The sequence below is a fragment of the Sycon ciliatum genome, chromosome 12, assembly GCF_964019385.1.
Source record: "Sycon ciliatum chromosome 12, ocSycCili1.1, whole genome shotgun sequence".
Classification (NCBI taxonomy): domain Eukaryota; kingdom Metazoa; phylum Porifera; class Calcarea; order Leucosolenida; family Sycettidae; genus Sycon; species Sycon ciliatum.
Window position 1 is genome coordinate 24,779,468 of NC_088654.1, and position 23,650 is coordinate 24,803,117.

Sequence of the window (23,650 nt, forward strand, 5' to 3'; positions counted from 1 at the left end):
TGATCAGGAACCTTGTCTGGGGATGCTGAGAATGAAGCAAAACTCAGCTGCCCCAAAATGGCAGCCGAATGATAGAATAGGTGTACCAAGCTCTTCATGAAATTTTACTGTGGAAGCTTGAAACTGTAATTCAAAATTTGGGATGGAATCTTCAAAATTCGTCTTATCACCTTTCATTATCCACTGTTCTCTATTTGCAGCTCCACATGTAGCCCCGTCAGATATACAATTCAGGTCAAGCACAGCTACAACTGTCCGTATTAGCTGGTTGGCTGTGGACCCATACGCGTTAAATGGAGTACTGGTGGGCTACAATGTTACATGCTGGCAAGGCACGAACCTGATAACGTATGTGCACACTACAACAGAGAACGCGAACGTGACTGGCTTGAAATTCAACTCCATGTATAAAGTTTCAGTTGCAGCCATCTCATCAGGAGGGCTAGGTGTTTACTCAAAGTACACCAATGTCACAACATCACAGAATGGTAAGTGTCGTGTTTTTTATATTCCGGTACTATGTGTTGTCAATTCTTTTATCAACTGCATTGATGCACATGCATTCCACAAGTCCAAATATTATTCCTTTATGCTGAATTCTCATCATCTTTCTCTCCGCTTAGGAGCTGCGTTTGCACCTTCAGCCTAGAGGGTGGTGGTTCTTGATCCACGTACACCAACATATCAACATAGATACAGACAACGGAGGCAGGAGCGTACAAAGTGAGGGGTAATAGGCCACAGCCAGAGGTGACTAGCAACACTGGTGAGACTAAAAAAACTGACTGAAGAAGTCAGACAAAAAGAACAACAACAACAACAGAAGAAAAAATATCACACGCTATATTCACAAGAGGAGAAATGTTGTTGCGCAAGCAATCTTTTCTCGCCTATCTCGCTCCGCTCGGCCGACCAGAAATAATAACATTCATGCAGATACGGACAACTCAATCTAGATGAGCCTCACACAATCGTACAGAATATTTGGAAGCAAAGTTACGTTTAAAAGGAAGTTGGTTCCTCCCAACACTTGAGCTCACTCTTTTCCCGTCAACTTGCCTTGACACTGGACTTCAAGCCCAAGTATTGTGTGCAACCCACCTTCTTTTGATTATCTCTGAAGTTTCTACAACTGACGAGGAGACAACAGTAGTAAAATAGCAATGAAAAATACTAATTGTGCACTCATAACCATGTATAAAACAATTAAAATGAAACAATGCCAGAACGTTTTCCCGTGACTATCATCCGTGGAAGATCGTCACATAGTAAGAATCACTAAAACAACCAGTTATAATTATAGCTAGAATAATATGAAAAGAAGAAGAGGTTGGTGCGACTTCGGCGATAGTAGGGGTAGAGTGTGTTGCTCCCTACATGGGAGCTCGCGGTTTTCCTGCCAACTTGAATTCTCACTTAACCGCGCGTTCCCATGTAGGGAGCAACACACTCTTCCCCCAATATGAAAAGAAGCGTGAGAATGCAGCAGCTCGCGGTTATGCATAACGCGTGTAGTGTGAACTTATTCAGTGGATCTGAGAATGGTAGCAGTAGGTGAATGTGGCAGCTGTGAGTGCGTGTGGACAAACTGGTGAGTGCGTATTATTTGAAAAGTGTGAGTGCTACAACATTTTCTTTTTGCTTGCATAGCACAGGGTCACGTATACGAATATAAACAGCTTCCAACACCTGGAACTGCTTAAAGAAACGTGCGCAACAAATAACACTGAACCAGGAATCGTCAAACAACTTACGACAATCCGGACTGGACACCAAATGCTTGTAGATGGCAGACTTCCTCTTGTCGATATCAAACTCCTCCTCGTCAGTATCACTCTCGTCCTCCACTTCCTGATCCTGCTCACCCTTGCTGTCCTCCTGACCATCCTGTTCACCCCCATCATCATCCTCCGACTCCATCTCCTCGCTCCACCGCTTCTTTCTCCTTGACGCGTTCACTGCTGCGCCCGTACTTTCACCTGCCTCTCCTGGTCCGACCTTCTCGATTTTTCTCAGTCGTGCCTTCGCTAGTCTCTGGCTTCTCCTCAGATCCGTTTTGATCCCGAAACCACCAGTGCAGTGACATGGACAAGAACGTTAGCAAAATATCACCTAACTTGCACGTGAGCTTGGTTACCAGCGGGCATGGGGGGGGGGATACTATTCAAGAGAGGGCTTTATTCCCGTAGCTATGCAGAAGACATTACTTCAGTAACGTCTGGCGCTAGCCAGGGTCCACACAGCTTTAATTTGGTATTTGTGTGTTTGTTTGCTTGTGTCACGCCTGGCGCTCTCACGTATCTGACGGCAAAAAAAGCATAGGGATGTTATAAATTTTTCAATTCTCCTTTTTTTTTCAGGCATATCCTGGGATTCGAACCCGCACTATCGCCCTACATGCATTCCCCCATACACTTCGCATTCATACCCATTCTTCCAAGTTGCTTCACGTTATGATCTTGCGTTTGAAAGCCCTATTTGAATATTGCGGGCAGCTGTATGTGGCCAGCTGTGTTTGATGGTACGGTACAGGAGACGGTGTCGTATTACCCTCGATCGTACCTGTCCCGTACCTATCCCCTACCGTACCCTACCATCAAAGACGGCTGGCCACAATGCATATTCAAATAGAGCTTTCAAATGCAAGATCATAATGTGAAGCAACTTGGAAGAATTAGTATGTATGCGAAGTGTATCGGGGGATGCATGCAGGGCGCGATAGTGCGGGTTCGAATCCCAGGTTATGTCTTAAAAAAAGGAATTTTTTAAAGAATTTATAACATCCCTATGCTTTTTTGTCTAGGTCATCAAGGCAAAAAAGCATAGCGTAGGGCCCTGAGCTTCCAAGCTCTCTCGTTTTTTCACTGGCTCTTAGAGACTGGGGCACTATTCGAGATAGGGCACTGTTCAAGATTTTTTGGAATTCTTTATTCTCACGATGGCACCATCGCCAATAAGAGATAAGTTTATGAGAAGGGGAGATGCTGTGGGTGAGGCTGTGGGTTATGCAGTTGGAAAGTGATTTACATCACTTTGAATTTTACAAGTATGGGAAAGGGTGAGCGCTGCAGGAGCAGATCGAGTTAATTAGCAGTGAGCAGGTTTCTTGTTTGAAAGCAGGTCGGGAGGAGACGTCACGAATGCTAGCAGGGAGGGCATTGTAGTATTCTAGGGACTTGTACAGTGGGGAGTCTTTACAGCGGTCGGTTCTGGTGGGTGGGAGGCGCCAAGTGCATGTGTGTCGAAGGCTACACTGGGGCGTAACTTGAGCGGGGTGTTGAGCATGCGTATGGGTTGTGGTGCATATTGGTAATTTATGGAGTGTGCAAGAAGGGTGAGCTTTACTTTGTGACGAGAAAACTTGTGACATTGTCCGCCATTTGAGCCAGTGCAGCAGTGCTGAATGATGCGGAGGAGTGAAGAGGGGGAGACGGAGGCAAATTCTGGCCGCCTTGCTCTGGATTCGCTCAAGGCGGTCACGGGCTGTGATTGAGAGCGGGGTGACAGCAATGCATGCGTATTCAATTATAGGCATGTATACGCATGATAGGTGTTTTGTAAATAAGAGAGAGAGAGACAGTGACTTAGTGTGTAGAATTGATTATAGCCTAAAGAGAAAATTGAATATATTTACAGCTTTCTTCAGCACAAAGTCAAGATAGAGCTCTTATCGCGCGAGTACGGTAAATCATGCAACAGAAAGGGCCACAAAATCAGGAGAAGCAGCATGGTAAGTGGTGAGCATGGGTGAGTGGGCAGCAAGGGAGCGCCTGAAAACAATCATACATTCCTAGCCACGACCGCTCAACTGGGCTAGAGGAAAAACCCGCCTTCCGGCCAAAAAATATCTATGACTGTTATTACTTCCTGCAACGCCCGCTGCCAGTCGGACCCAAGAATAGAGAAAACAAGAAATTGTATGTAATATACGGGGTACTGTAAATATACAAAATTTCGGCGCTGCAAAATTTCGGCACTTCACGATTTTTGACATTTCGGCGGCGATTTATTTTCGGCGTGGGGTAGAGGGCATGGTATTGCGACAGATGCTGTGAAAAATTTCATCGGCGTTTTAATTTAGGCGTTTTGGGTCGGTGCCGAATATAGCCGAAATTAAATAGCTGCCGAAAATTTGTATATTTACAGTATGTCATGATCGTAAGCCACAGACATCGGCATAGAATATCAAAATGTCCAGTGGAAGACCCCCTTGAAACCGGGGTTGGTGGGCGGGCAACTTCAATTACCACGAGGAAAACAAAGACCACGATGGCAGGTTCAATGGAGTTGCGCAGAACAAGAGCAAACGCACGAAAATATTGGTGAGTGAAAAGTACGCTTTTTGCTCTCTTTCGCTCAGCCATGGAAAACAAAACTTCACCATTGTGGTCAGCAGCCTCAAAACCAAAATTGAGGCAAAAATAAGTCTGTGACAGTTCACATGTAACAGAACATAAGTGTTATCAAACATTATCATTTATCCAATATCCCGAATCGCCAAAGAAGTCAGATACGTGGAATTTGGCTGCAGTTTGCATACTATTTATGCATCCTAACCTTACTTTGACTTCATGCAGAGCTAGCTAGTAGCTACTGACTCATGTGCATGACTTGTTGGGCTAGCTAGTAGCTACTGACTCATGTGCATGACTTGTTGGGCTAGCCAGTAGCTACTGACTCATGTGCATGACTTGTTGTCGTGTGGCTTGCAGTTCCACCAACTCCAAAGATCACATCTAACTCATCAACTCCAGCAACAATTACTGTGGTGTTTGGCACACTGACTGGTCATTTCACAATTCATCGGTATTGCTGTCTGTACCACCGTGAAAGAGTCTCCGGGACTCCATCGCCAACAACCTCTACAACGGTTTGCAGTCAAGTCACAACCATCATACTGAAAAACCTGGAGGAGGATGCAACGTACTCCATAGAGGGGTTTGCCAACAACACTGCCATGAAGATTAGCCCACATACAATGCCATTCAGTCTCAAAACTAAACCCGAAGGTTGGTGATAAGTAGCAATGCCAGTAATGGGCTGAATGGCTTCCTCAACCATAGGATGTTACCTAAGAAATTCTGGTGGTCTGTGCCCCTTTAGAACTATCATTTGAATAGATTTTTGGTTATTACGCTAAATGTCCCTTTCAGGGATAGGGAATGGAATCAAGTGTGTCGTATTCCTCGCCCGAAAAAGACTCATTTTGGTCAGTTCCGACAAAGTAGATTGTGGCCCAATGGGTTAAAAATCATCCAAAACCGTACATGTGCTGAAAACAATTCATGCATCCTTGTTTTCCTCATGCATGGCCACGGATTCCAAAGAATGTGAATTTAACGAGAATTTTGCTCTGCGCCCAGGGTGTATTTCCGAGTCAAAATGCCCTATTCCTATCAACTCGTTACATGGAATACGAGCATAGAACGCTATTCCTCACACTTCCTCATTCTTTTCTTCAGGGTGTCTGTGAGCGGTTGGGATGCCATTCTGATCATTCCCCTCAAAGCAGTACAGACAGAGTTAGTTTCCTTATTCATGTCCCCGGTCACTGAAACCCGCAGACTTTGCATGCATGATATTTTACTCAATATGAGGATGATCTTGGGCCTTCACTAAAATGACTGGAAGAAGAAAATTCCTGCATTTTGAGCACGAACTTTTGAAGTGAGAAACCGAATATAGAAAAGCCAAATGTGACTATCATCGCCGCAAGCTGATAGCTAAATGTTCCTGGCTTTTTAACGTTCTGATGTATTTTTGATTCTGACACAGCCCCATCTGAGCCACCCGCATCTGTAAGCATCACCAATGTCAACAGAACATCACTGACAGTAGTATGGAGTGAAGTACCCTTGCTTGGTCGCAATGGTCCAATCACACACTATCTGGTCAAGTACAACAACAGCCATGACCGACGTGTTGGAAGTGATCAGCTCTCACTCACACTTCATCACCTTCAGCCTAACTCAGACTACAACATCAGTGTATCTGCTATAGGTCACGGAGGTCAAGATGGCCCAGCCAGAAGTAGTGGCGTTATAACAACACTCGAAGCTGGTAAGAACAGTAGCTCTTGGTAAATAATCACATTTTTTCCTTAGACACCCAGCCGATACCATACCTATCAGTTTATAAGCTCAGCAACACACTTTCATCATCATGTTGTGCATGTGTAGTATCCCTGCCTGGCTAATACGGAAGTAATACGGAACTAATACGGAACTTTACCTGATGTATTTTAGTGTATCTCCGTATGTAAGCGTATGGCGTCCGTTGCATAAAAGCTGCAGCGTATTTCTGTTTCATGAGATTTTGATAATAACGAGCTATTCAACCTCCAGGTGCGCACCGGAGAGAAAGCTCCATTTATTTGCCGCTTCTTCTTTAACTTCTAATTATATCCCAGGTGTGTACCTAAGAGAATAATAATAAAAGATAACTCGTGTTAATTGCACCGCGCCTACCACTCGGCTGCCTGTTACATTGGTGGCAGTGGTGTGTGTTTAAAAAAATAACACAATGTGATTCGACCCCAGACCCCCATGGCTCAACCCGCTGCAGCTCCGTGCGACGAATCAAGATGAGAATCATGTTTCTTGCCTTCCTGGGCCTGGCCCTGCTTATAAGTTTGCAGCACAGTCAGGGTGCTAGCGTGTATCACCCTTCTCTCCGCACGGCACACACTGGAGACTCCGATGGCGATTCCAAGCGACTCGCTACCTACATGTATACTACCGGTGGTGATGGCGAAACTGATGAGGACGACGACAGGCAGGCTGCTAACCAAGACAAGGAGGGTATTCCCCAAGACCAGCAGTGTTTGATTTTCGCTGGCACGCAGTTGGCAGACGGCCGAACCCTGAGTGACTAAAACATTCAGCAGGAGTCCACTCTTCACTTGGTACTTCGTCTCCGTGGTGGAATGCATATTTTCGTCAACACTCTTCCTGGCTAGTCCATCACTCTTTACGTCGCGCCAAGCGATGCTTTCGACAATGTGAAGACCACAATTCAATACGAGGAGGGGGTGATCTGTCTAACGCCGAGCTAGCCGCTCTGAGTGACCGGCTCAGCCAAGATGAAGATAAAACCTGGCTCGCCCTCCGCCGTAGCTCCAGCCGCCGCCGTGGTTACTAGCGCTGATTCCAGGTATGGCATTTTCTTTCCTGTCTTCCTTCAGTCTCCCTGTTCTCTTCACTCTTCACTTATGCGAGTGTGTGAATCCAGTTTAGTTTGGTAGGCGTCTGATCATGGTGAGCCACGGTTTACCTAACTAACCTTGTGAGAGAAGTGTGTGAGAATCCCCTTTTACACTCCAGGTGTGTACCGGAGTAAGTTCCCACGATGCAGTGCATGTTTTGAAATTGTAAATTTCCTGGCAGTTTGAGCCCGCAATGTGCAGAAATTTGGCCTCTCATTCACGTCCTGTTTGGAGGACAATTCTTTCCCTTTTGACCCCGAGAGATCGTGTGAACCTGGTATGCTTTTATTTCAATGTTATGATTTGTTATCAGTTCATTTCTTCTGTCTACTCTAAACGTTATCATTTCCGATATAATTTGCCATTTTCCGGTTGACGCTGTATTCATAACTCTTCGCTAATTTTTAAAATCATGAGGGCGTGATTATCTGTAGGAAGGGAGGGTGTAGTATCCCTGCCTGGCTAATACGGAAGTAATACGGAACTAATACGGAACTTTACCTGATGTATTTTAGTGTATCTCCGTATGTAAGCGTACGGTGTCCGTTGCATAAAAGCTGCAGCGCATTTCTGTTTCATGAGATTTTGATAATAACGAGCTATTCAACCTCCAGGTGTGCACCCGAGAGAAAGTTCCATTTATTTTCCGCTTCTACTTTAACTTCTAATTATATCCCAGGTGTGTACCTAAGAGAATAATAATAAAAGATAACTTGTGTTAATTGCACCGCGCCTACCACTCGGCTACCTGTTACACATGTAACACACTTCCATGAACAATTAACGCTGACTAAACAAATGTCATCCTACAAAACCCACATAAAACTGCCTCTCCTTTGTTTCCTGCCACAATGCTATCATCAGTAAGCTATGTTTTAAAATGTTATAATGATCTGCCTGTCATCAAGGTTCCCTCTACCCCTTACTTTCCCCAAGCACTGTGGATTGCAATCATGTATGCACTGTGGATTGCGATCATGTATGCACTGTGGATTGCAATCATGTATGCACTGTGGATCACACACATGAACATGTATGCACTGTGGATCACACACATGAACATGTATGCACTGTGGATAGCATGCACCCAAGCACTAAAGAGTGCTACTCTGTACTAGTTTGCTTGTGCATTGCTGCACACAGTTGCATACAAATAGGAATAAACCTGCAGTACATAACCATGCTAAACTGCGTGTGTGGAGTTATACTTACCTATGCCACTTTCAATAGCCCTAACCCAGCTGCCCGTGTTCACTGATTTCAAACCGGATAAGACTTTGTGTATGGCGTTAGTGGTGGGGTTACAGAAAGAGAAAAAAACACCTTACATGCTTCCCGATGGCACTGTCAGCGGTTGTGGAGTACTAATCTAACGTACCTCTTCCTGGTGATTCTGTGTATTGCAATATAGTCCCCGATGAGCCAACCGTCAAATGGACTTCAACATCAACCAGTGTGAGGGCAGTGGTGACATCCGAATCACCGTACTGGAATGTTCTTCAGTACTGCATCACAATTCAAGCAACCAAGACTGTGGGCAGCAAACCAATACCTGATGACCTGCGCCAACGAGTGAAACACAATTGCACCGATAATGCTGTATCTGATTTCGACAATCTTGAGGAATATGTAGTCTACAACACCTGGACCTGGGTTCAAAATGGAAGGGGAGAGAACAGTAGCACTCGAATGGACGGTTATGCCACTAAAGAGGGAGGTAAGATCCGGCTTGGTTTCTAGTGACCTGCAGAAGCTGTACTCTAATTATTCTTATCTTTGGTACATGTAGTGTCCTATCCTGTATCACGTTATCCTTTCACCCATTCACGACATAGTCCTTCCCCTGTCTGTCGCCATGTATAGACGGTACGTGACCTCGCACTACCCCGTGCCATGCACAATACAGGTCTTCCCTCGTTAGTAGATAATCTCTTGGCCATCGAAAAAGGTATCTTGAAACGAGACTTATCTTGTAACAGGACTTGCAGCTTGCGGTGAAATAGGCACTAATCCATACTTACCGGGGCTATCCTCGATACAACATAAATTATCGATGCTTCAACTCGTTATATAAGATAATTGAAAATCTCCATGCAATACGGTATGTAAAGTGAAAAGCTGCAATGATTAGTACTTACTAGAAATATATCCATGCTGGGTTTTTTCGCATCTAAATGTCCAGCTATTCACTGCAGAGGTGATTTCTTCTCTCGTCGATTTCTTTCCTGCTTTTACACCTTGCTATTAAGGTACTTGTTTCCCCTTTCCCATGCTTCATCTTCCCCTCTCCTTCCCCATTCCCCATTTTTCTTGCTATATTATTTATGTAGGTGACTTCTGTCATAATTAAATAAGCATCCATTTGCTTTTGGAGATTCCTTTTAAATAAATACAATACATGTAGCAATTTCACCTGATATACTGTCGAATAATGTACTTATCAAGTGGTTATTTTTGATCATCCTCTGACTTGTTGTTCTAGTTCCAAGTCGTGCTCCGTCGAACCTGGCTGTTATCGGCGAGACTAGCACATCTGCTCAGCTGCAATGGTCTCCAATTCCCCTACTGGACCAGAATGGATTTATCACATCATACCATGTCAACGTCACGTCAATCTATCCCGTCAGTGAAGTCTCAAGCCAAACATTCCTTGCATCTGCCCTTAATGGAACTATTGTCAGGCTGAAACCATACACGATGTATGAAGTGGCCATTGCCGCTGCTACTCGTATTGGCAGGGGAGATATCTCTAATTTCACATCATTCCAGACTCAGCAAGCAGGTGAGGTGGATTTGAACACTGTGTAGTTCATACTAAGCAAATTGTGGCAGCTGCCTGGTGATTACTAATGCTGAATTCTCTAAACAGCAGCAACAGCAATGAGTTTCTTATTCCCGTACCTATGTGCAAAAGAAGCATAGTTCAGTAGCATATGGTGCTAGCCAGGGTCCACAACGCTTTCATTCGGTATCTGTTCGTATCTTTCTGAGGTAGTGTCTTTCACTTGACGCATACTTGACGCATACCGTATGTGTCCTGTACCGTAATGCGAATTGTAGTAGAGGTTCACATGTACGGTATTTTTGACGTGAGGCGAACGTTCTGCTGGCGTTATTGGAACACTCGAGTTCAGCTCGAGCGTTGGAAAACAACTATTCTGTATGTAGTAGTCTCATATTTTTCTTGGGGATAGTAGTTTTCAGTCCGTGTTTTCGTTCAGCATGTCTTCGTTCAGTGTCGAGATGTCTCCAGGGTCTCCTTCCGGTTCTGAGGGAGCTGATCCTGTCCTGGCAACGGACAACGAGGTGAGTACAGCGGCGTCGGATATCGAATCCACGTCGAGTGTTGGTAAGAAATCGGCCCGCAGATTGGTCGGATGACACAGATCTGTTTCGCTAGAGCGTTTCCAGAAGGTGAAGTTATCAGTAGGCCAGCTGTTTGCTTTCATCACAGACTGCTGCCCACATGATATACGACTTTCAACTGCTGGGTCACAAGGTGAAGCAACCTGGAAGAATGTACTTCAAAGTATAATTATGCGTGCGAAGTGTATCGAGGGAATGCATGCAGGGTGATAGTGCGGGTTCAAATCCAAGGTTATAGGTTAAAAAAATTGCCAAAATGAAATAGGGTAGTACAATAGAAAGTCAAAAGGACCAAGGAACTACAAGTTACACTATAATTCCCAGTTCAAATCCAAGGTTATAGATTTTTAAAAATTTCAAAAAATGAAATAGGATGGTACCATAGAACGTCAAAAGGACCAAGGAACTACAAGTTACACTATAATTTCCACTAACACCACCAGTTACTAAACAATCAGCTCATGCGATAACATTGAACGATACTGACCGAAGGTATTGAGGTTCTACAACTAACTGGCTAACAGCTCTAGCACATCTTGCACGCGCACTCCAACAACCTTCCAACTTGGAAGGTTCTTAGTTATAGAAATAAGATATGGAGGTCCTTTTGACTTTCCATAAATAATCCTTGGCTCTGCATTCGAGTTGATAGTAGCTTAGCGTAATGATTATTTTAGTAACTACGTGGTAGAATGTACATGTTCGGGTATTGGAGTTTTTGAGTTAAGTGTCCATGTGCGTTCTTGAGCTGAAGTTTCTTTTTTTAGCTCCTGTTTGAGCCGATAGCTGAGAACTTTCTAATGCGAATAGACATTTCGATTGCTCAATTATGTTCAGAGAAAACCGGGGAACGTTTTTGCAATGCAAGATCATATGCACGACAATCGTACTGTTGCTATTGCATAATGCATGATAACCGAAACGTTGTACATCAATGGAATCGGTTCGTTTTTGCAGTGCTGTGGGAATGGGTGTGTCCACCCTACTTCTCTCTACGGATGAAGCTGCAGGATGCCTCGAAATTACTTCTAACCTAGTTATTACTTCGAAGTATTATTAGTATTAACTCAGAAGTACATGTAGTCACAAACTCGGCAATTTGAAAATAATATTAACCGTCCACCTCTCCACACAGCGCTCTTGGCCCACATTCACAACACCCCTCCATAGCGAGGAAGTTCGTTCTTGTGTAGATGTTCCATATCCTCCAGAAACCTGTATCGGCTCATCAGTGGAGGTAGATAACGAATGAATAGCAGATAAAGGAATGAGTATACTAATAGGGTAAAGTGGCGCAATTCCGCACTTTCTACATAGAAAAGTGGCATACTCAAAAAAGTTGAAGGTGACAAAAGTTTTGAAGGTGATAATGAAACGCACAGTGCTGCTGGAGCATGCATACAGATGGGGCTAGAAGAGATGTTGACTTGTGAAGTATCTCTAGCTTCAGGCACGTTACTCTCCGGTGTAGGATGCTCTTGTACTGTTATATTGGTCTAGGTATGCTCAAGCACCAGATCACAGTGGCGCTTGTAGTACTTGTCTTCACATAGTATCCCATGCACACGACAGAGTGACCAGTGGACCAAAGAGGCCAATTATGATGCTCCAAGTAATTCCGTCAAGTGAGCTTTGAACAGTTGCATAGGATATGGGCAACCCACTCGCCTGCCTCCCCACACATTCGACACAGGGGCTTCCACCCTGATGGAAGATTTGGGCTTTGAGCAACTTAGTTGCCAAGGCCTTGTCTTGTGCCGCGATGATTATGCTCTCTGTGGTGTTCTTGAGACCAGCCTTTGTCGGCCGACTCTAGGTGTTCTCGTTGGTCAGTAGTTCTGTTGCCAGACAAACTGTCCATGCAAGGGTTTCAGGGTCCACACCAAGAGGTGTTCTTTTTGAAGCCGACACTTCACCACCTGTGAGGAGTCCGGTGGGGCATCCAGATGTGGCCACAGAATGGGCGCAGCCACCGTCAGGAGTTCCTCGTCTCACTGAAGCACATTACGCTGCATCTTGCTTTTCTCCATGATGACAACATCATGAATACTTTTCAAACCATGTCCACCCTCCTTGCGACTGATGTGCATACGGGCTACATCAGCGCGTGGATGGAGAGCTCCATACATAGTCATAAGCTCGCGCATTCTTCCGTCACAGATTTCAACTCGTCCTGCCTCCGAGCCAAGATACCAGCACTATACCGTATCAAAGCCACAGCCCAGGTGTCGATGGCGATGATGATATTGTGGCCGTTTAGAGCTGAACGGAGTACTCGTCGCACATGCCACTTGTACTCCTGCAGGATTTTCGTCTTCATACTTCAATTATCCATTTTTTATTTTTTAGTTTTTTTACTAAGTACACAACCTACTCGTCAGAAGGGGAGAAGACAACAGTGTATACAATAAGAAAACAGCGGGGAGAGTAGGGGCTGCAAAGCAAGCCTGTGCTGGTGAGGCAAGCCCACAACACCGACCTATGGTCTCGGCGTTAACGTGAGCTTGCGCACCATAGCCTAAAAGAAGGGGGTGATTTAGTGCGATAAAGACAATAGAAGGTGAGGTACAATGGATGAGGAGAAAGAAAGAGAGAGAGAGAGAGAGAGAGAGAGAGAGAGAGAGAGAGAGAGAGAGAGAGAGAGAGAGAGAGAGAGAGAGAGAGAGAGAGAGAGAGAGAGAGAGAGAGAGAGAAGAGAGAGAGAGAGAGAGAGAGAGAGAGAGAGAGAGAGAGAGAGAGAGAGAGAGAGAGAGAGAGAGAGAGAGAGAGAGAGAGAGAGAGAGAGAGAGAGAGGGTGGGGGTGGGGGTGGAGAGAGAACAAGAAGAGAGAAAAATAGATTCAAAGGCAGTTCAGATGCAGTGAACATGATGCAATGCTTGGGGGGGGGGGAGAACTTCAGGATGGAAATAGTTCTGAACTGTTAGAGGGAGTCTGTGGCCCAAAGCCACTGGCTTCGGCAAAGATGGTAGTGGACGTTCGCTTTGAAGGATGGTAGGCCCTTAGGAGATGGTGGTTTGGTGAAGAGGGAGGATGGCAGCGCATTCCAGGTGTTGATGATGTTGTATGGAAAGGGGCGTCTTAGGTAGTTAGGAGCGCCTGGAGGGAGAACATTTTCCAGTTGGAAGGGGTGTGAAGCAGACTGTTGGCGTTGTCTCCGGGTTACAGGTGCGGCATGGTGGACGACGAGAGGGGGGACCATGTATGCCAGCAGAGGAGGACCTGGTTGGCCCAGTAGCTTGTAGACGAAAGTCAGTGCGCCACTGTCCGTCGGGCCTCTAGGCTCTGTAGCAAGATGTTGGGTCCCAGGATGTGGAGGGCAAGCCTCTGCACTCTGTTAAGGTGTTCAAGGCTAGTGGGAGCAGCTCCCATCCAGACAAGGGGAGCGTACTCGAGCAGGGGCCGGACGAAGCCGTGATACACGGCCAGCATGCCATGGCAGTCCAGAACACGAGCAGCTCTACATATGAGGCCAATACATGAGTTTGCCCTGGCAGCAACTGACCGGAGATGGGCGGAAAAGGAAAGCTTGGAGTCAACTATAACTCCGAGGAGCTTGAGGGGTGGCTGTTGTGGGATGACCTCCCCTCCAAAGTTTATTGCGGGGACCGGCCAAGGCTGCTGTCGATGGCAGGAGATTCGTAGGAGCTGCGACTTGGATGGTTCAAACTTAACATGCCACTTTGTTCTCCATGCATGTAATGCATTAACGGAAGCTTGAAGACTGTCAGCTTGGATGGCATCATCGCGTGTATTGAAGCAGGCATACAGCGTGATGTCGTCTGCAAATGTTCCCATTTCAGACCCTGGAGCCAGGCAGCTATCAGCATCATTTACATATACTAGGAACAGGAACGCTCCAAGGATGCTGCCTTGTGGCACTCCTGCAGAGATCGGATAGCGATCGGAGCTCTTGCCGCCGATGACCACTTCCAGCGAACGACCTGTTAAGTAGTCTCTAAGCCAGTCCAGGAGGTGGCCCTTCACACCGATGTTCCGCAACTTGTGCAGTACACCTGTGTGGAAGACTTTGTCAAAAGCCCCGGCGATGTCGACAGCAAGCACCTCCACAGATCCACCAAGGCCAGATGTGGCCGACCACTTGTGGTGTTGTCCCGTAAGTAGATCGGATGGACCTAGGCCTCGGCGAAAGCCAAATTGCCTTGGTGATAGGAGGTTTTGTCCCTCCAGAAAGTTCATTAACTGGCGGTTAATGATGGACTCCATTACTTTGGAACATATAGAAAGCAGCGAGACTGGTCGGTAATTCGTTTCAGCGGATTTGGAGGACTTTTTGTATACTGGAACTACTCGGGCAACCTTCCATGCCTGTGGTTGGTGGCCAGCACTGAAAGACAGGGAGAAGAGGCGTGCTCGGGGCCCCGCAAGCTCAGTTGCGCATTCCTTGAGTACCCTAGCTGGGATATTGTCCGGTCCAGTGGCTTTGGAGGAGTCTCGTCTTGCCAGTTGTCGTCGTACTGTGTCAGCCCGGAAATGGATCCTTGTGACCGCTGGAGTTTCACTGTCGCCAGAGGCAGCAGGCAGGCTGTCCACTGATATGTCGGAGGCAAGACTGCATTTCTTGGAAAGGAATGAGCCAAAGCAGTTTGCCTTTGCCAGGTTGGTTGCGCATTCCTGCCCATGTGCATCAATCAGGGTTGGGATATCAGAGGAGCGCTTAACACCAGCGACTGATTTCTTCACCGACCACCACTGTTTGTCACACAGATTACCCGCACAGAGCTTAGCCTGGACACGCCGTTCCCAAGCTAGGTGGGCCTTGTCCATCACAGTTGAGGCATGGTTGACTGATTGTAAAAATGTCTGCTTCAGAGGCTCAGAAAATGGAAATCTCCTCCAGCGCCGCCAGGCCTGTTCCTTGAAAACTACTGCGTACAGACACTCTGGGTTCCACCATGGAGGGTCAGAGGGTGTTGTAGTGTATTGCTTGCACGAGATAAATTGGTGCATCCCCACTAGAATTGTCTCTGAGATGACATCCCAGACCTTGTTGCAGTCGGTATGGGGAGCAGTGACTTGCAGCCAATCTACAGATCTGAAGTGTGCCCTCAGTCTCGACCAATCGGCTTTGTTGTAGCGCCATACTGTTCTAGTAGAGCTCTCCTCCTCTGAGGGAGAAACTGTCAAGAAGTCTGCGATAATGACCGCATGGTCAGAGCGTCCAAGGGGCTTACAGATAGAAGCAAGAGTCCATAACCCAAGAGTATGCAACTGTGATTATGGGTGCATGCGTGGCGCGCTGCCTTCATTACGTAACTTGCCTTCATCACGCTCTGAAAGTATGTATTCAAACTCTCAATTTCTCGCACGAGCCCATCCGTTTTTGCTCGATTTGTTCCAGTACCTACACAATCTCTGAATTCTGGCGCGTGAACTCCAGTTCCGTACGAAAGTTCATTTCGAACTAGAGGGAAAGTGCGGTGTTTGATTTTCCGCAGTGCGCGGACTGCAGCTGAATGATGTAATGAAGGCAGCGCGCCGCGCGGTTGGCCCATAGAAAAGAGATCACAGTTGCATACTCTTGGGTTATGGACTCTTGATGGAAGTGCTCACATGTCCAGGCAAGTCTGAAAGGACAAGGTCTAGAATGGCATCACCTCTAGTGGGATCCGTGATATGCTGCGTGAGGCAATAAGCAGATGCTAGATCCTCCAGTGCAAGACCAGCTAATGTTGTTTTACTACTTTTGAGCCAGCCGGAATTGTGGACATTAAAGTCCCCTGCAATGACTACATGGTCACCGAGTTGCTGTGCTGCAGGTAATGAGCTGTCTAGGTAGTCGATGACGGAGCAATCTGATGGGCTACTTGAACCGGAGCGATACATAGCACAGACTACAACCTTGCCATGAGAGCATGACTCTACTAAGAGCCATACCACCTCAAAACCTTTACAGTCAATGGTGTCAAGGTGCCGAGCATGCAGGTTGGACTTCACCCATACAGCTAGGCCCCCGCCTGAAGCAGTTCGGTCTTGGCGAATAGGTGCTGCATAGCCAGGAATAGTTGACATGGCGAGGGGAACCTTGTCCGGCGTGAATTTCGTTTCTGTGATGATCGCTATATCAGGCTTAGTTGAACTCAGATTGTTTTGGAACTCGCCGAGTTTGGACAGCAGCCCAAAGGCGGTTGTGACTAGCAGCTGGAGACTTGCAGTAGTCATTCTGCCAAGCCGGACTGCTCCGTGTAGACTCCCGGGCTGCGAGGCAAGTCGTCACGATCAGGCTCAACTGAACGTTGCCTAAACTTCCACGGTCTGGCATAGAGTGGGCTTGGCCAGAAGTTTGGTGAGGTGATGAGTGCGAGGGCAGTGGCATCCACAGTGATCCTTGCAGATATCTTGCCATTTTCAGCCTTGTGGATGCTGCAGTTATGGACAGTAGCTGGAGTCCAGGCTGTGCCTGACCTTTTCAGGGTGAAAGCTTTGATGTCGTCGTCAGTGCATGACTCACTCAGGTTACCGACATACAGGACAGATTTCTTGGGTCTGGGTGGCTCTGATGACACTAGCTGCCAACTATCGTCGGAAATGACGTCTAGAGGCTGGAACTCCTCGCCGTACTCCTCAAGTTCCACGCTTGTTCTGTTCTGTCCATCGTGCTGCATGTCTTCGTCACTCTGCACCTCTGGGCCACTGCCTGTGTCACCCACGCTACGGGGCTCAAACGTACTACTACTGCTAGTGCACCCGGTAGCCTGGCCTTGGTGGGTACGGGTACGATTTCTGGACCATTTCGCACGCGTACGCTGGCTCTGCTGAGTAGCTTGACATTTCGGAGGAACACTTGCCTTGGCAATGGCGGCTTCTTTGAGGGGTACAACCTCCTTAGTCAGGCCGGACACCTGCCGCGACAGCTCATCAATCCTTTTGTTGAAGCGAGCCTCACGATCGGCCGACTAGGACGCTAGGTTAGCCAGGGTCTTGATTACTTCCAGCACAGACGACTCGATACCCGGAAGGGAGCACAACAGTTTCATCTCTGCTTCTGAGAGCCCCTTGAGGGCGGTCTTTGTAGTTGGGGGCATGGCGGCCAGAGGTGGGTCAGCCCTACTACTAATCTATACTTACTACTAGTACTGGTCCTCTTGGGCACGCCGAAGGGCTGCCAGGAAGCCGTGGAAACTAAAAACTGCGGAGCTCAAAAACTTGCTTCCACTCCATACCTCTTGCTTCAAGGACTCCGAGGTATTTGTATGTTTCTTCTGGCTGCAGCGACCTGATAGATGTACGGTCAGGCAATATGCTCTCCTCAGAGGCTTCATGCTTTCCTGCCTTTAGTACAACGGTCGCGCATTTTTGTCGCACCAAACTGCATGCCAATGTCTTGACTACAGCCATGAAGAGTGTGAACAAGAGATCGATTTGGAGAACTTCAAATTCAAAGGATCAGTCAGGGAAGTGAACTGCCTGAAAAGAGAAAAGGAACACCAGCCTCACCAGGACTCGAACCTGGGACCTTGCTTGTCATGTGTTGTGAGCTGGCTTTGGAGTGAACAACTTGTCAGCGCCTTCTAGGGTCAGCTTGGTCCCATAGCTCAGTGGTTAGAGCATTTCTCATGACAAGCAAGGTCCCGGATTCGAGTCCTGGTGGGTCTGGTGTTTTTCTCTTTTCAGGCAGTTCACTTACCCAACTGATCCTTTGAATTATTATCATTATTATCATTATTTCCACTAGCACCACCAGTTACTACACAATGAGCTCATGCAATAACATTGCACGACACTGACTGACTGGCCCTTTTGCGTTGACATTTACCAAGCAAGCTTTAGCCAATTGGAAAGGAGAATGAGGAACGGGCGGGGTCAATGAGGTGCTTATACGAATGCAACTGCAGAATAGGCAACACAGAAAATATTAGAACAGTCCTTAAAACTGTCAACAATTCACTTGTTCATTTGTTGAACAATGCACTCCCTTCTCTATGTCTGAACACTGTACGATGTGAAGGCCTTGGAAATGGAGGGCTGTTAAGTTCACTATTTTAATAATCAGTTCATGTAGAGCAGTACGATACCTTCAGTATAACCTTGCCTTACATATTTCTCATAAATTGACGGTTTGGAGAAAGTCGCTCAGTTGGACTTTCCGCACCTTTGAACACACCACCACCTAGTGGTGGCGTGTGAGTAGAGCAGACCCACCACAACGTGGTCAATTACGGAAGTACTGTATCCCAATTTCACTATCCCGATTGTTCATACATCATCTGCAGCGCCAAGCATTGGACCAACCGTGACCAACACATCCTACTTGAGCAGCACATCTCTGCAGCTGGCCTGGCGACAGCTCACGCAGCAAGATCTAAACGGTGTGTTGGTACGCTATGACATCAGGATTGTCGGCCCTGGAAACTACTCACAGGTGTTCAATGTGACAAGCTATGAGACCAGTCTGACTATCACCCAGCTTGAGATCTACACTGTGTACAACCTGTCTGTGAGGGCTGTGACAGAGGCTGCACCTGGTCCATTTGGCAGCCAAGTACAACAACGCACAGATGAATCTAGTAAGCCACGCACATGCACACACACACACACGCACACACACACACACACATTGTCTCACACACACATTGTCTCAGGTGACTATTCCCAAACTTGACCAGCGGGGTATTATTTCGCCACGTCACAAGATTGGCCTTTTTGAATGATTTGATTATATTCTTTTCCAGTGATTGGTGTAGTCTGGAGACCGTTTGGAGAGTGTTGGGAAGAAGTATGGATATAGTGGATGGCTACAGTGGAGTCTGGGGATATTGAGGAGAAACGTCACCAGTGCGATGCTCCATAGGTACGCAGCAGGGCAGTTAGCTTTTTTTGAGCACCGTAGTTTTTCGCAGGTTTTGTAGGAGCCAGCCGGCAGCAGGCCGGTCTGGAGCAGGGTAGGGACTGGATAGTTTAAAATTAGTTAGTAGATAGTTAGAGCGTTCCAAATGCCCACGTCCGGTGAAAATCGCAGTTGGAATTCGGTCTCTCCGAAAGTTCTAAAGAGGAACACGGGGACTTTCCACGTTCCACTGCACACGAAAACCCTCGAAGTTGCTGAGGCCCTGATTGAACATGGCTACTCCGACCTGATATCCGTGCAGCTGACCAGTAACTTGAGCTGCAAGGCCACGTTTCATTCCCGAGACACTCTGACACGACTTTGCCGAAACGGTTTCCATCTCATGTCAGTGGAAGTGCGCGTCACTCAACTGGTGCCTGATTCCGTGGAAATCCAAATTCACGATGTGCCTATCTGGGTCCAGGACGACGTTATTATCGAAAGCCTGGGTGTCTTTGGTTCGGCCATTGGGCCTCTTCGCCATGGATTTGTCAAGACGAAGTCAGGGCTCGCCATTGCCACTGGTAACCGCTTCGCCACATTCTCTCTTCGCCCCAACATGCAGATTCCGTCGTATGTGAAAACATCTACGAACAACTTGTTTCGTGTACGCTACGAAGGCCAGCCTGCAACCTGTCTTAAATGCTCCCAACCGGGACACATCGCTGCAGATTGCAAACTCGCCACAGGAACGACATACGCCAAGCGAACCGCGCACACCAGAACAAGCGCAACTGCAACTGTCGGAGGGCAACCTGGTGAACTTACCGTACAGACCGGAGTCCAAAACGAGTCGCCAGACTCGGCACGCTCCAGCAGAAGGCCCAGCACCAGCCCGAGTACTCTCTCGAGTATTGGATGTAGTACGAGTGCATCTCTTGTGGGGTCAAATGTTGGAGAACCCGCAGTCAGCACTGAAGTGCTTGAAACGGATTTGAATTTGAAAACCACGAAAGTCGATGAGGGGACTACTGAGGTTACTTCAGCGTTGAACAACCTGACAGATACTGAGTCAGACATGTCGTCCGCACAGGGATCGCTGTCAAGCATGACAGCACACCCCAGAACTCCCCTCGTGGACGTCAAAGTAGACATTGCAGAGCGAGATCTAGAACGGGCAGAGCGACTCCTATCAGAAGTGGCATCAAACATCAACACCGAAGCGATCCACACTTGGTTCACGCCTGAACGACGAGGCAGGAATGCCAGCACTGAGTCCTCACCAGAGTTGGCAACTGGGGTGAAGAAGAAGGATTCCCGGAAACCAACAAATCTAGCTCCAGGCTCACGATTTAGTCCGCTTGCCAGAATCGTGACTAAAAAAAAAAAAAAAATGCAGAACTATAACTATAATGTAACACCCACAGCACCACCTACCTCCTCGACCCAGTCACTGCGCCTCCTGGTGACTAATGCTTTTAGCTTAGCAAACAAATTTGGAGAATTTGTCCACACTGTCACACACCACAATGTAGACATCGCTGTTGTGACCGAGACCAAGTTTGATGCAACTATCATGCCAGCTGACCAATGATAAAGAATGATGGCAGCACTGGGTGACCCTAATTCTCCAACAGGACTCAAACTGCTGGTGACTAATGCCTGTAGCCTTCGTAACAAGCTGGACGACCTGAGGCATGCACTCAACCAGCACGACATAGATGTAGCAATTATCACTGAAACTAAATTCTCTGCTGATGCCATAACTAGCCTTGACTCGTCCATCCCTGGATCCAGCGTCCCATATCGCAGAGACCGGAACGAGCACGGAGGAGGTGTCGCTGTGTGGATCAAGTCCACCCTTGCTTCTGCTCATCTAGACCAACTCCAGTCTGCAGAACATGAAACACTCTGGGTTAAAGTCCGCCTCCGTGGTGGCACAAGCTTGGTGATCGGCTCTGTGTACCGTCCAGGGTCCTGTAGCCCCACCGACCTCTGTCTCATTGATTCACTTGACGATACACTACATCAGGCCAAAGAGCTGTCCCCGAACGTAATCCTCGCTGGGGATTTCAACGTGCATAGTGCAGATTGGCTTGGTAGCGCGAAGTCAACCCCGGCCGGGGATGCCCTCGAGGATCTTTGTATAACCCACGAGCTCACGCAACATGTCCGAGAGCCCACTCGAGGTGCCAACACACTAGACCTAATCATGTCCACTTTCCAACAACCCATCAGCACCACAGTACTTGCCCCTTTAGGACGCTCAGATCATGGAACTGTGATAGCTCAATTCCCGACCATTTCACCATGCCGGGGAGAGGCCACCACACGTACTGTGTGGCGTTACGAGCGTGCTGACTGGCGGCGACTCAGAGCACACCTCAAGGCTGTCCCTTGGGCCTCCATTATCACGGACGATCCAGAGTTGTCTTGCTTACAAGTCACCAATACCATCGCTGCAGGCATGGACCAGTTCATTCCCCATAAGACTCTCGTCATCCGCTCATCAGATCCCAAGTGGTGGACCCCTGAGTGCACACAAGTGATGCGTATCAAGGACAGAGAATGGAGGAAATGGCGGCACGACCTCGGCAATGACGTCAAGAAGCAATCCTTCATCGACTCTGTTACCCGCGCTACCACCACACTTCAGCACTCCAGGCAGGAGAAGGAACGGCACCTTCGGGCCCGACTCACCTGCGGCTCGCTTCGCGACAAGGCATGGTGGTGCAACCTGAAAGGAGCATGCGGTCTTGGCCGAAACTCTGACATCCCCTCCTCCTCGACAATGCCGGGAAGGAACACATTACCAGCAAGGAGAAGGCTGACTGCTTTGGTCACTTCTTTGCTGGCAAGTGCAGCCTGGGTGACAGGGACCTACATCGTTCCTCCCTTGGAACCCCAGGGCCTACTCACCCACATCCCCCACTCACCCACGTCCACTTCCGCATCCAGAATGTTCACCGCCTCCTGCGCCGTCTTGACGCATCGAAAGCCACGGGGCCGGACAGCATCTCCCCCCGTGTCCTGAAAGAATGCGCTTCGGTGCTCGCACCGGTCCTGACCAAGCTTTTCTCATTGTGCTTCCGGCATGGATACCAACCTCAGGCCTGGAGGCTCGCCAATGTTGTTCCTGTGCATAAACACTCATCTCGCTCACAGCTCAAGAACTACCGCCCCGTATCCCTCCTTAGTGTGATATCCAAGGTAATGGAGATCATTATCAACATGCAAATTACGAACTACCTCGAGGGTAACTCACTGCTTGCAGCGAATCAGTTTGGCTTCAGACGGAATCTGGGTACAGCCGACGCTCTTACTGCACTACACCACTCCTGGGCATCCTCCATCGGACACGGGGGCGCAGCACGCGTACTTGCAGTTGACATCGCTGGAGCCTTCGACAAGGTCTCTCACGCAGGTGTCCTCTTCAAGCTACAGCAATGTGGCATCCAAGGAATCCTCCTTGCATGGCTGACATCGTACCTGTCTAACCGAAGCATACAGTGTGTTGTCGGTGGTGCAACCTCCCGTCCATACCCCATCAAGGCGGGAGTCCCACAAGGCAGCATCTTGGGGCCAACCATGTTTCTCATATACATTAACGACGTATCAACATGCCTTGCTGGGAACACGCAGCTGGAAGCCTATGCTGACGATACGACATTGTACACTCTTCTCCGTAACGACCTCCCCACTGCTGCTGCTTTGCTTCAGGACACCGTCAATCGTCTGTCAGACTGGGGCAAGGAATGGCGTGTAGCGTTTGAGCCGTCGAAATCCCAGGCTATGACAGTCACGCTGCAAAGAGCGCAGCTAGCCTTGCCCTCTCTCCTCTTTGGAGGCAACCCTGTGCCAAAGTCATCCACAATAAAGCTCTTGGGGGTGACTTTTGATCCGAAGCTGTCCTTCGCGGAGCACATCCGCGCAGTGTCTATACGTGGCAAACAGCGCTTGGGCCTCCTGCGGCGAGCTGCGCCCTATCTCTCCCGAGAAGGCCGCCTCACGGTGTACAAGGGGTTTGTACGGCCCGTTTTGGAGTATGCTCCGCTCGTCTGGATGGGAGCTGCTCCCTCCCATCTATCACGCCTAGATAGCATCCAACGCCGTGCATTGCGCATCATTGGTCCCGGGACGGAGCTCCAGAGCCTCAGCCTACGGCGATACGTTGCTGCATTAACATACACCTACAAACTGCATTTTATCACCGGTCCGACTCAATTGCTAGCAGTCCTCCCACCAAGGCTTGAGCCCCGTGACGCCACTCGCACTCGAAACGATCTCCGCATGG

General features: G+C 48.0%; 1 protein-coding gene across 1 annotated transcript in view; it reads left to right on the plus strand.

Moving 5' to 3' along the window:
* LOC135827827 (protein sidekick-2-like) overlaps positions 1–23,650 on the plus strand; it is a 68,430-nt gene that overhangs the window by 26,851 nt on the left and 17,929 nt on the right. Inside the window, exons 7-12 of the mRNA XM_065340255.1 lie at positions 201–488; positions 4,713–5,009; positions 5,776–6,060; positions 8,616–8,921; positions 9,687–9,986; positions 18,803–19,096. Of these exons, the coding sequence (XP_065196327.1) occupies positions 201–488; positions 4,713–5,009; positions 5,776–6,060; positions 8,616–8,921; positions 9,687–9,986; positions 18,803–19,096 (1,770 nt within the window). The remainder of the gene's footprint in view (positions 1–200; positions 489–4,712; positions 5,010–5,775; positions 6,061–8,615; positions 8,922–9,686; positions 9,987–18,802; positions 19,097–23,650) is intronic.